Source organism: Pleurodeles waltl, chromosome 1_2 (assembly GCF_031143425.1).
Source record: "Pleurodeles waltl isolate 20211129_DDA chromosome 1_2, aPleWal1.hap1.20221129, whole genome shotgun sequence".
Taxonomy (NCBI): domain Eukaryota; kingdom Metazoa; phylum Chordata; class Amphibia; order Caudata; family Salamandridae; genus Pleurodeles; species Pleurodeles waltl.
The window spans coordinates 43,662,368-43,675,268 of NC_090437.1; the positions used below are offsets into that span (position 1 = coordinate 43,662,368).

The window sequence follows — 12,901 nt, forward strand, 5'->3', positions numbered from 1 at the left end:
GGCTGGTAAAATAAGTGCCTGAATCAGACTGCAGGGTAATACTAGCTTGCAGGCTGGGGTATACAGAAAAACATTTAGATTGGTTGCAATAGGCCTGGTTTAATATAATTACACTAAGTAAATTTATGGCATGCTTACAGACTGAAAGAGATTAAGACTCTGGGAGTTGTTGCTCGTACAAATATGATAGTGAGTCTCATAGAAGAAACCGATCACAACATTTACTCGAACTGTAATTCGGAGGTTTCTGGCTACTCTTTGGGGAGAATGTCATTCAAAACCCCAGATTGTTATTTTGGGGACATAATGAAAGATCTGCTCTAAGAAAGGGTCAGGTGCTTACTTGACTTCCAGTTTTTCTAACTGTAGATTATTGCTCCCAAAATCCTAGGCCTATTCTGACTTCTAAAGACGGAATGACAAAAAACTAAGCTTCCCAAGAATGAAAAGAGCCTGGGTGTTTTTATCTATGTCGACCTGGATCGATTATATCCCAGATAAAGCACATAGCACACAAGCTGCATGTTCATCCTTTTCAGTATTACATCGCTTATGTTAGAAATTTCCACGGCACTGTATCTCATTGTTAAAGGGTAAGATGAGGGCGATAGTATTATAGGAAATAAATGTAGAACACGGGTTTTGCTCTCTCCATCTCTTCTGCTTCCTCCCGTTTACACTCATCAAATGTCGGCTTCAAAGTTGAGGGTGGCAGAAAGAAAGGAAAATAAATACCTGAAGAGGAAAGGGGAGTGCTGGACAGAGGGACTGAGGAAGCTAGTTGGCTGCTACCAAATGAGCAGGCTAGGGAAAGGGGAGCTGGAGAGAGCAGAAGAATGAAATGAGGCTGAAAAGTGAGAGAGGGAAATTACACGGAGAGGCATCAGGGCAGAAGAATTAGACTCCAAGGTGCCCTGTTAAAAAGATATTACAACAGAAAACTGAGTCCGCCCACGTTCTCAGTCATGTCTACCATATTCTCCCTCATGCACTTTTAGCCTAACTGACATATTCAACTGTACACCCACATCTTCAGCAGAAATTGAATGCTGGAGACCTGGGGACTATTTTTTAAGTGCTTAGAATTCTGGGAGTACAAAGTCAGATTTCGAGAACGAACCCTGCACAGGACTCTGTGCCCTAGCATTTGCCTACCCAGGAGAGCCCTGCACTGGGTTTTCAGCATTCAATACCTCACAATATGTTGCCACCATGACTGGTCTCCTGAAGCCCCTGTGATCCTGCCCAAGAGGGCAGGAGGGTTGGGTGATGCAGGGAGCCGAACCCTGCACCTGTCGAGACAACAGCATGAACAAAGATTTACAGAACATGCAGTGAGCTGCAGAATTCTATATTTGAAGAAGTCGGAAAATTCTCTCCAAAGTGAACACTAGGCGGTACAGAATGATACAGAAAAAGAACAAGCTTACTCGATAAATATTAAATACTTCAATCATATGTACACAATCTTTGACATCAGACAAGAAACTGCGAGGGACATGGTTTGGAAATTATTTAAACATATGTTACTAAACAAAAAAATGTCAAACAAATCATTAACCAACATGGAGCATGTGATAATGAAGTGTAAGAGGTGCAGTTTACCTGACTTTGTGGTACTTCATAGTCTGCGCCCCAATACAGCGTCATACCAAGAGAATAGATGTGAATCTGCAAAAAAAAAAAATCATCATACATTTCTGTTGGTTTAAACGTAAAATATCAGCAAGCTCTTTGCAAACATACAGAGGTCGGGCAGCCGATCATCCAGTTTTCCCCCTGTGGAGCTGCCACAGACATCGAAGATGAGATGAAAACAACTGGTCTCTTGATGCCAAGTCTTCCTCCTGGTAAGTTGACTAAGGCTGGATGGTACAGTTCTTTCAGAATTGTAAGCATAGACTTTTATTATCTCAGTTCTCAAAATGTTAAACTTAAACTGTGCGTGGCAGGCCTTCATTCTCCTAGCCTCCCTGCTGACAGTATGGAGAAGTACCATGTAAAAGCCACAAACAAGATGTCACCGAGCAAATCCTTAAATCTGGAGCCAGAAAATAAATGCCCACATCAATGACGGAATGGAAGTGAACAGCAGCCTAAGGTGTATTTAAATTTAAAGAGACAAGCAAATATACATTCAAAATGTCTGTATTTCAATGTTGGACAGAAAACCATATGTCAGAATATTAAGACTGCACAAACTATTTTTTTTTAAATATCAATCAATTTTGAGATAAGAAAAAATCCTGCCTAACACGGTGGGCATGGAAGTGGAGTCTATATCAACAGGCAAAGCAGGTGACACAATTCGACATGCTGCACGGTTTCTCTCAGAAGCAAGGCAATGGAATTTATGTGGCACTTTAAAATGTACAAAACGATTTTATCTACGTACTAGACACATGGACGTGACACCTTCGCTCAAGGTTTACGTTGGTACCGGCTGGAATAGATGTGATGGTTTTAGCCAGTAGTTGTTATGAGAAGTTGGGTTCAGAGGACAATCTTGAATGTCAATCTATCAGTCAGCTAGGTCGCTCACCAGGTTCATGCTAGTCTAATGTACATTTAATCAGTCGTTTCCCTCTCCTCAGTGTCCAAGTCTAGTTGTCTGTTTTGGAAATTCCAATCCATCCATTTTATCTCCATTCTCCTCTATGGCAACAGTAGTGTGAGATGAGAGGCCCCTTTCCGCATCCAATCCTAACCTTGAAGAGCTACAAGCATGCCTTTGTGGATGCTCAACATACAGCTTTGTGGACTGCGGGAGTCTGCTATACTCTGCCAGTGTGGATGTAACTTGGGGCAGAAACACATCAAATGCTGTAATGGTGACTTAGGGATGCTGCATTTGGGGACACGTGTTGCTATTCTTTAGATTCATTTTATGCATGATTTTCAGTGTGATGAGCCAGTGAAGTAGCATACTTAAATACATCAGCCGAAATCTGGTATTACTTGAGGAGTTCTTAAAATGCCGTGGGGCCTTATCCTGGCAGGAATTTCCATCCAGCAATCGTCCTCTCCCCTGCCTATAAATCTTAACGCCGTTTTGAAGGACTTTGTATAACATCACTGGCATAAACTACCATCTCTATTAAATATCCCATCCTTTATATCTCTGTTATGTTGTATGGTTTACTACAGCAAATATTGGGGAAGAAACCCGAGAAGGTCAGAGGTTTTGATGTGAGGATGGGCGAGAACGACCTAATGTGTAGCAGATTTTCAAAATAACCACCTTCTAGGTAAGTGTGTTCCAAAGAGATTAATTGGATTTAAATTTATTTAAATTTATTTTATGTGGAAATCCTCAAACTCCAGCACGGATTCCGGCCCTCCAGGATACACATTCAACACATCTAGACTAGACAATATATTACAGAGGAGACGCCCACATATTTACCATGCAATGGCACAGCTCAAGCTTGGTTCTCACGGATCCACAACACAACGTGGAAATGGATCAAATATCAAGCTGTCCTAGTTGGTCTTATTTAGACGCCCACCCACCCCCACTGTAACACACCACCTGATGAATACATTCCAGAGGTTAGTGATACAAGCTCCACTGGTTCTGCAGGGGTCCACAAAGGATAATGCACATTAAGATTACATTTGGCATATGCTTTCTGGGTACTCTCAAAACTGTGTGTGTGTGTGTATAATATTTTCCATAGGTTACCATTAGAAAAAAAAGTAACCAAAGGCAAATTTATCGAAATTCAATACAAAGGCTAGAACTGAACATGAAGTTAATTTTGCAGTTCTGTTAGAAACTTTAATATACTATGACTCTTCTCCCTAAAATGTATCCACATAACTCAAAACCTAAGCACATAAATAACTGAGAAGTCAGAAAAGCTGGCCCTAAACGTACATGGTAGGCACAAAACCTCTCAGTACATTTTTTATGTAGCCAAGAGAGCAACATCAGCTCTAGATTAGAATCTTCAACGAAAACTGGAAATTTTACTCTACACATACTTAGCTAGAATCAGAGAGCAAGGCACGTGGCAGATATGCACTTAACTAAGCCTGGTACACTGCCAGGCTTACTAAGTGGAATCGTCCCATGCCTGAATACTCACTTAAGCTGCAGGTAAACCCTAAAATTGATTGTTGTTGAGTTCAAGGACTGAACGTGTCGCATTAGGAGGATAAGAAGAAAGGCACCAAGACAAACGCAGATATTTCAGCCTTGTTACAAAAAAGTTATAGAATATCACCACAAGTTTGCATTCGGTGCATCATTAAAATATTTTGTGGTTACACAAAAAGTTCTGTGCATTATGTAGGTTTAATAACTAGATAATGTATAACATTAAAACTATAATAAAAATAGCCAGATTTAACAATGCATAAATATGACGGACTTAATTAAGGAGTCATACAAATTCCAAAATTGGAGGCAGTTTACAAAGGGGACCACTCCCACAGGGAACGATGCAGCCTAGGAACAATGGACCTTTTCATTCTTTCTTAAAGCAATCATATGCAGATACTGTCCTGATGGCCGGGAGGGTGAATATCCAGCTATTTGTCTTTTTGATTAATGCGGTTTCAATAAAGAGCCAATCTGCTCTCCTGATCTGGTAAGTTCGTGAGTTCAACACATTGTGGGGCTGAGATTTTGCTTTGGGAGCCACACAGTGCTTCGAAAGTAAGGAGGGCTTCAGAGAAACAGAGCATCACAAAAAGAGGCCAGTCTAACAAGAGCAAGACTGTAGGATGTACCTATTTACATTATCCAGATATGACAACTGGACAGGGTTTAAATGGTAAATAATAAAAGGAATTTTTTGAAGGAAACTGTTCAATAGTTGTTCCTGGAGAAAATGCAGGCGAATGAAGCATCACATGGAAAAGATTCCGCAATGTGACATTAATCAATCGCTGTAAATAATATGGCTATGATGATTTCTCAGCTTTAGCATGAAGACGTTACAGATTTTAAAAACACGAATCAGTAATACAGGGACGAGAGAGCGCAAAAAAGAGAAAAGACCCAAATGATTGACATAATAATTGACAAAGAAATAGGACAAATAGTGTAAAATACAGTTACTGGCTGGGATCCAGTATAGCTCAATGGCGTCACTGTGCTGGCAGGAGAAGACAACACAAAAGCTTACCGGATTGAACCATAATTGGAAAGTTGGTTTTGTTGAAAGGTGAAGTGCCACTGCATAAATGACGCTTGGAGGTACAATCTCAGACATGGAGAAAATCAGCTCCGTAACCATTATGCAAGCAAGAAAAAAGGTTCCACCAACCATTACATTAAGTGCAATATAAGAGCGTGGCACATTATGCCTGTGCAGGATCGTGACTGAGGGTAACAGAGTTCTGAATGGATTAAGTCTACTGATTGGCACAGAGTTTAAAGATCTCAGTAATGACAGGAAACTACTTGAATATGTGAAAAGACCCTATTGAGGGAGACAGATAGGTTGCAAAGAAGAAAACACAGACATTCTACTGCAGAAGTCCAGCTGGTGGCACAACCAGGAGGTAAATGAGGGGCGAGGACCCAATTTTTGAACAATAAGAAGCCACATTCTAAGCAGTTAGACAGACCTCCCCTATGAAAGGCATGTTTATGGTGGTTGAAAAAGTGACCCACCATCATCAAAGAAAATGTGGTTAACACTTGAGGTGCAACAAAGCAAATTATCATAGATTAAGTAAATCAGGGAGCAAGTGGTTGAGGGACTCCATAAAATGAAAGTAGAGGTCTTTGACAAGACAAAGGGAAGCATCTATGCAGACATGATGATGCAGATGCATAATGTTAATTTAGTTGAAGATCAGAAAAGTGAAAGATAAACATGAGGAGTGAGTGTCTAGGGCCTTAAGGTGTCACATTTCAATTTATAATGTGGAAATACAATATATATCAATTGCTTGAGATTCCCAAAATTGTAAAAAGGGCATGGTTGGTCAATATTCTAAACATTATGGTGATATGATCTTAAGAACATTAACTTCCCCAAGAAAGATCATGATGACAATTGAGATCAGAACAAGCTCTACCTGTTGAGGAGGGAATAACCAATCAAGGCAGGGAACATGAGAACATTTTAGAATCTGTGCCAGTTTCTCACATGCAGCTGTATCTGTGGGTGCCCCTGATCAGCTGAAATCTTTTTTAGCATTTTCTAAAGGATAGGCAAGTGAAGTTAATACTGCTTGAGGTAAACCAGTGCTTAATTTGAGCAGGTGGTCTCCGGTGGAGTGGAGGGGTACGGCACTTATTTTTGGGGGCCAGCACTTATTTTTCTGCCTCAAGCATTTACTGCGAGCAAGAGACATATGGGAAAGAAAGACAGAAAAGTGTCACAAAGGGAAAAAACTGAAAGCTGCAACAGTGAGCTGAAGGGGTAAGGACTGGCTGTAAATGGATTAAAGAGGCCGACATGGATTTAGGATTAGGCTGAAACAGTATTCTGTGCTCGCACAATTAAATGCAGCAGCCGCATGTTTCAGAGGACAGCTTTGGGCTCCGCCACGTTTTTATTTACAAACTAAGCACTGTTTACAACTACAATATAATCTGCACATGATTTACATATCTGCAGACTGCAGTTAAGAAATGAATGATGTGAGGAAGAATTTGTTAGATATGTGACTGTGATACTTAAGCTCAAGGGTTTTGAGGGATGCTACAGAATGTATATCTTTTTAAATAAAAAAGTGGCTGTAGCAGCTGATATTTCACCACCATATATTGACGAGGAGTACCAATCTTGATTATTATTATTATAATTTTTTAACAGAGGTGTAAGATGGGTAAGTAGAACACATAAAACAAGCAGTTGGAAAAAGGAGGATGATTTAAGAGGTGCCTACAGGAAGACGACCAAAAAGAAAAAAGAGAAATCTCAGTCAACAATAAACTGTCAAGTATAAGAACAGGAATTAGGATATGGCGAAGGACTGAGGTCATGGATAATGTATACTACATTGTAGCACGCGAATGAAACAGGAGATCACAGTAACAGACCTGTAGACTTCTTGACTCAAAAATGTGTACATTCAGGTAATATGAACTGATTCGGGTGACTTAAGACTAAACATTTTTTTGAAGGGTAATAAAGGTGTGATTGTGAGTGACCCCATTAACGCCTAAGGAGGCATTTTTGTTTGCCAGGTGGGTACACAGAAGTACGAAGAGGGAGAGGGATAAAGACACCTGCACTCCAACATGTTTAGATCAAAGTGTTAAAAACGTCCGTTCTTAATATTTTGGTCTAAACATGTTAGTGTGCTTTTAATCATGAGCCTGGGCATATATAGTAAAGAATGTGAGGGATGCCATATGGACTCACTTTTATTACTATTTGCATCAAGAGAATGTAACCAACACTTGTATTTTGAGGACCCATATACAACAGGGTGCAGGAGAATGATGTAATCGCTAAGATTATCATCAGTCCATGACAGAAACCCAGCATAGTTAGAGATATACAGGCGATTGGGATTCTTCTTGCTACATTAGGAAAGTGCCAATGATGACAGAGTAGGCCAAATGGTCATTGTCAGCCAACAAGCTTGTGGTGGTCACTTACGTGAGGCACTTCCTATATGTATTACTAACACACATATTTAGAGGTGTAGTGTCCACTGGCACCATATCTTTTTGTTCTACTAATACACCCCGGTAGATGACCTGACTCCGAGTTGACACAGAGCAAGTTTGTGTCCTAGAACTGATTCTGTCATAGGGACTTTGTCATTAGTGCTCAATAGAAGGTTTTGAAAGTGGTCATTGAAATTGGGGTTTTGTTTTTTCTGATGTAGTTTTGAGCTGAAGGTGGCCCTCTGTTTTCCTATCCCTCTTTAGCTCCTTAGTTTATACCTATATGTTATAAACCACAATAGTGCAACAAAGGGGACCTGTGTCCACACATACATTTCCTTGTTCAGTGGCAATCAGGGTAGGGCGGTACTCGCAGAGTTTCACTCCGTGGAATTCCACAGAGTTACATAAAAACTCCACGAGTCTGTGGAGTTTTGCTAGTAAAAGGAATTGAAGCATGTTGTGCTGATTTTTAGCATCAGAAGCTTCTTCTGCACTCTAAAATCAGTGTGGACGGCACCACGCTGTGCACCAGAGGATGCTTCTTCTTTCAGCTGCTCCAGTAGATTTTCTACTCGAGTGGCAGCTTTCTCAACGCAAACTGTCACAGCCTGCCACTATCACCTGCATTGAGAAATCTCACAGGAAGAAATCTAGCACTGAAAAAATCGCACTACGGGATGCACACTCTGACTCGTGATTACCAACTCAACATTGGCGAGCCTTGTGCAAGAAAAAACATCTTCATGCAGCAGTTGGCGGAGTGCATTCTGCCAGAACTCTGCGCCCAAAGCGGAAGACAGAGTGGGCAAAATTCTGCAAACTCCGCCGGCAGAGCGGAATTTTTCACCCACCATTAGTGGTAATCTGAGTGTGGAGTTTGAGACTTCAGCACGAAATGTGAATGTTAAAAACACTCATAGAAGTTAAGGCTACAAATATTTTCGCTCTGCCACTACTGTTCTTGGAGACTGGGGCTTCCAACATTTTCCTCTCCGATGCTTCTCACTTCTAGCACCAGCTCTCAGATGAGGTTCTCAGTCCTTTTTTTCATACAGGGCCTCTTTGCAGACAATACTGGAGAAACCCTGCCCTGTTGTACGTTACCACCGCAGCAGCTTGCTGTGGACATGTATTTATATAATAATACAATGCAGCCAGCAATGCCTGTATAAATAACCGTCTCTAATTTCCTTATTACAGGCGACTTGTAAAGTCTATAGTTGCCTGTTGATGTAGCTGCTCAACCTTAATAAGCAATTACAGTTGAACGGCTGTTGCTGACAGCCAGGGTGAAAGGCAAGTCACAAGCCATAATTACAGTAGCAATTTAAACAAGGAAAACAGGAACTGTTTTTTCCTTCTTCTGACATATTTCTTTACAAGGTGATCAGGAGACGGGAAATATTTATGGCAACATGTTTATTTTTTTCCACATTGTAGATCTTTGAAGGAAAAATAGAATGTCTGCAGGATTCTACACAACGTGAACCAGGGCATTTTTTAACCTGACTTATATTAAACAGATTCTAAAATCTTTTTTTGCAAAAAGTATTCACCGCTTTTTGGATTGTTCAGTTTCTCAGCAAAGATTCTCCGTTTATTTCTCTTGCCTGCAATGAACAGGAAAAAGCCAGACTAATGATTTAAGAGGTTAATGGCAAGAGTGATGGTGTGAGCATGTATTATAAGGAATAACATATCTTCTGTTGTACATTTATAGGATATTGCAAGTTAGCTCGGCGTTCCCTTACCTTATAAAGAGACACCTCCTTTGGCCTTGCTCCTTTATATGGCTGCAGAACTCCTCTGTGAATTGCATAGCCTTATAATGTAGGGCAAGGGGACTTTATCACTAGGCCTATTGAAGCAGCGACACTAAAGAAGGTTGCTTACTTTTTTCAAACGTAAGTTTATTAAAATCATAAATGAGAGTAGCTCAAATTCTCAAAACTTGCAACCCAGGTGAGCACAAGTGCAGGTTGGAGACTGCATTCATTCCTCAGACTCGAATATTTAAAGCCATCAGGAGCTGGTCAGGATCAATGCTTGCCTGTCCAGTTAAGTTAATTCCTACATGCAAAATGGTGGTGCATTATCAATATCATCGCTGACGTACTATGCATCTACAGATTATGCCACTGATGCATATTATGCAGAATGAAACTGGTTTAACCCCCTCTCATTAAAACTTTGTTTATCTGACTTAATATATTTAATATATATATATATAGCATGCCTGGACCTCAAAGCTTTGAGGGCACTTTCCAGTACAATATTGTAAAGGAAAAACATGCAGTTTAATCAAGATGAGAGGGGAAATCAACCAGTTGCAGTAACATGCACGCATTATAAAAAATAAAAAAAAAGACTTAACAGTGCGTAGAACTTAGCTCAGTTAGTATTATAATGAGAATGGAGTGACGCATATAAAGCAGCAGTTAGAGAGTGTGGTACTTAAGAGCCACTTTGAGAGTTAGTAAAGTGATTGAAGATATGTGTCCCGATGTATTTTACACGAGTTGAGACTGGAGTCAAAGTTCCAATTTCAGGAGGTGGAGAGCTTCATGCTGCCGATGCCACACTTCAGAAGGTCATGTTACAACCTGGTTCAAGGTATGCAGAACTCTAATCAAAGATTTACCAAATTTTGCATCTCAAAATCTATATCCATATGGCTCTGAACGTGGCACAATCTAAAAATTTTTTAAAGCAGATAACTTGACCAAACCTAACAATTACACAGGAGAGAATTCAAGTGGTTTGTGGAGAGGAAAATAAATAAATCAGCATCTAGTCTCAACACGGAGATAATGAGAGAACCGTTGGCACCCAAGAAACTAATACAAATCCATCAAAATAAGCAATGACCTTCAGCACTCAAATAAAAGAATTGAAAGGGTATCTAAAACAGAATATTGCATCGATTACTTTCTTTTGCAGCCATGCTTTGCTCTCTTTTGCTATCCTCCACGTACAGGTTGCAAAAGACCATGTTCCACGTCATCATCAGTGGCGCTCAATTCGAAAATAACAGCAGCAACTCAGCAATGTTCCCTCTGTCCCGTCACTAAAGATTAAATTCACCAGATCCCTAGTGCAGCCTGATTTCAGAGGTGTAATAACCATTCCTGTGCAGTAGCTTCCTGTGCTGTGTTCTTAGGCTACGTCTTCAAAAATCAATTAAAATAAATCTAAAATAAAAATCTCACTAAAATGTCTGAAAAAATTAAATGTCCATATAAACATGTTTTGGGTTTAAGGAGGATGCCTTAGTTAGGAAGGGACTGAAATGGTAAGCTAAATGGAAACAGGCAAAAGTTATATTTTTCATGTTAAGAGTGCATAAAGTAAGCGTATTAAACGAAACCCACAGAGGAGTCACAATTCCCTTCGTTCTGATTGATAACACTAAGGGCCTGATTACAACTTTGGTGGAGGGGGTTAATCCGTCCCAAATGTGACGGATATCCCGCCCGCCGTATTACGAGTCTATTATATCCTATGGAACTCGTAATATGGTGGTCGGGATATCTGTCACATTTGGGACAAATTAACCCCCTCCGCCAAAGTTGTAATCAAGCCCTAAATATTTACTTCGTGGTTTTATCATTAGTCCATATTGTTGTGCATGAAGGTTGCATTCACCATTTTATTAACGAGTGAGGATATATTTAAAAAAGTTACATTTGCTTCACTCTTTTACTACTACTGTTATGTTATTACGGATACAAATGCGTCACTGGGAGAATTTCTTATGAATCAAATTTATGACGTAATGGCACATGCCACATTGCAGGCACTTGGATTGAAGGGGGTAAGGGATAGGTTTAGGAAGTCGTGGTTATTTTTAAATAATGCTTTTGTACAAGAATTATAATTTATCACCTCCTCCTGGTAAATTAAAAAAATGGGCAACACTCACATGGTAATTTAATTGAGAAGACCATAAATAAAATAAAGAATATCAGGAAGTTAGGCGGGTAAAATTCCTTCCATTCAACTTGCATTTGTGGCCTAATATACAATGAGAGTCGGTCTTTGACTCTTGACTTCAGCTCTGCAGAAGTATGGGAGATAGGCATGGAATGTTGCCTAAAACACCGAATATTCAACATTCCGATGTAATGCTGTCATTTAAATATGCAATATTCCTATGTAATGTTGTCATTTAAATTTTCTTTGTGAAATCGTGGAGCTTGCAAGTCAAGAAGCACATGATGGACGATGGGACACTTTCCTTATCACCAGCGGTTCATTGATTCAGAGTGCATTTGTTTAGAAGCTTTCAGTATGATGCGACTGCGGTTTCAGTGGTATCGACCTCTTCATCCACTACCGAGACAAACACTCAAGGATAACTTCTTTAAAAATAGCATCAATATGTGTTTATTCCCTAAAATGTTACGACAGACGTGCAATTAGATAATTCTGATGGAAAAGATTTGGTCAGATTGTTTCCTTTAGGACATTTTAAGATGCGACTGGCAATAAGATAGGTATCAGCAGACATGATGCTTTTTCTGCATTTGGCTCGATTCCTTAATGTCAGTTACTTTTAACTTCTGTAAGATCTGTAAGAGTGTCCTGCTTTGCCTCACTTATTGAACAAGAAGTATTTAAGTTGCTTGATTCTTTAACCCATTCCAAAACGCGGCACTAGCATTTTTCGGAAACCGCAGCCATAAGGTGGACTATTAAAAAACAAAAAAATTACCTCACTTTGTTATGTTAGTTCGAGGACTCGGGAGATTTTAGACTAATTCGAAATTACTCATTCATTTCTTCAATATAAAGCCACGTACACACCAAAACATGGCAAGAATGAGAACTACAGTTCCATGTACTCAATTACAGGGGGCGGTAAAAACACGGCGAAAGTGCTTACAGAAAGACTAAATATGTAATTTTGGGCATAACAAACAAGGCAAAAGCTTGGTTCATGCGAGTGTTCCTCTAAGGACACAATAGGGGCTCAACCTGCCAAGACAGCTGAGGTACCAGAGTTCTGGTCCACAAATCTCACCCTCCTGTTCTGACTCGCCCTCCCTTGCAGCATTCTGGAGAGATAACCCCTATGCAACACTGGTTCTTTGTAGATGCCTTGGTTCTACTGTAAGGGTACAGGGAGAACATTTGGTACATGATTAATAGAAAAATCTAAAGCAATATACTGAAATCCTTCACTAGTTAACTGTTTGCTCAGCAGCCTAGGTTATGCAACTACCTTCCTGGAAGGATATCATAAAGAAAGTCATTGCTACTTATCTCCACTACTCTACCAAATGATCAAGAAAGTCCAGATTCAGACTAAAATGA

The 12,901-nt window shown here is 39.9% G+C and overlaps 1 protein-coding gene across 9 annotated transcripts in view; it reads right to left on the bottom strand.

Moving 5' to 3' along the window:
• The window catches only part of PTPN13 (protein tyrosine phosphatase non-receptor type 13), a 1,045,801-nt gene that overhangs the window by 719,109 nt on the left and 313,791 nt on the right, over positions 1-12,901 (bottom strand). For all 9 annotated transcript variants that reach the window (XM_069236135.1, XM_069236143.1, XM_069236122.1 and 6 more), the window contains exon 4: positions 1,606-1,671. In XM_069236135.1, coding sequence (XP_069092236.1) covers positions 1,606-1,671 — 66 coding nt within the window. The remainder of the gene's footprint in view (positions 1-1,605; positions 1,672-12,901) is intronic.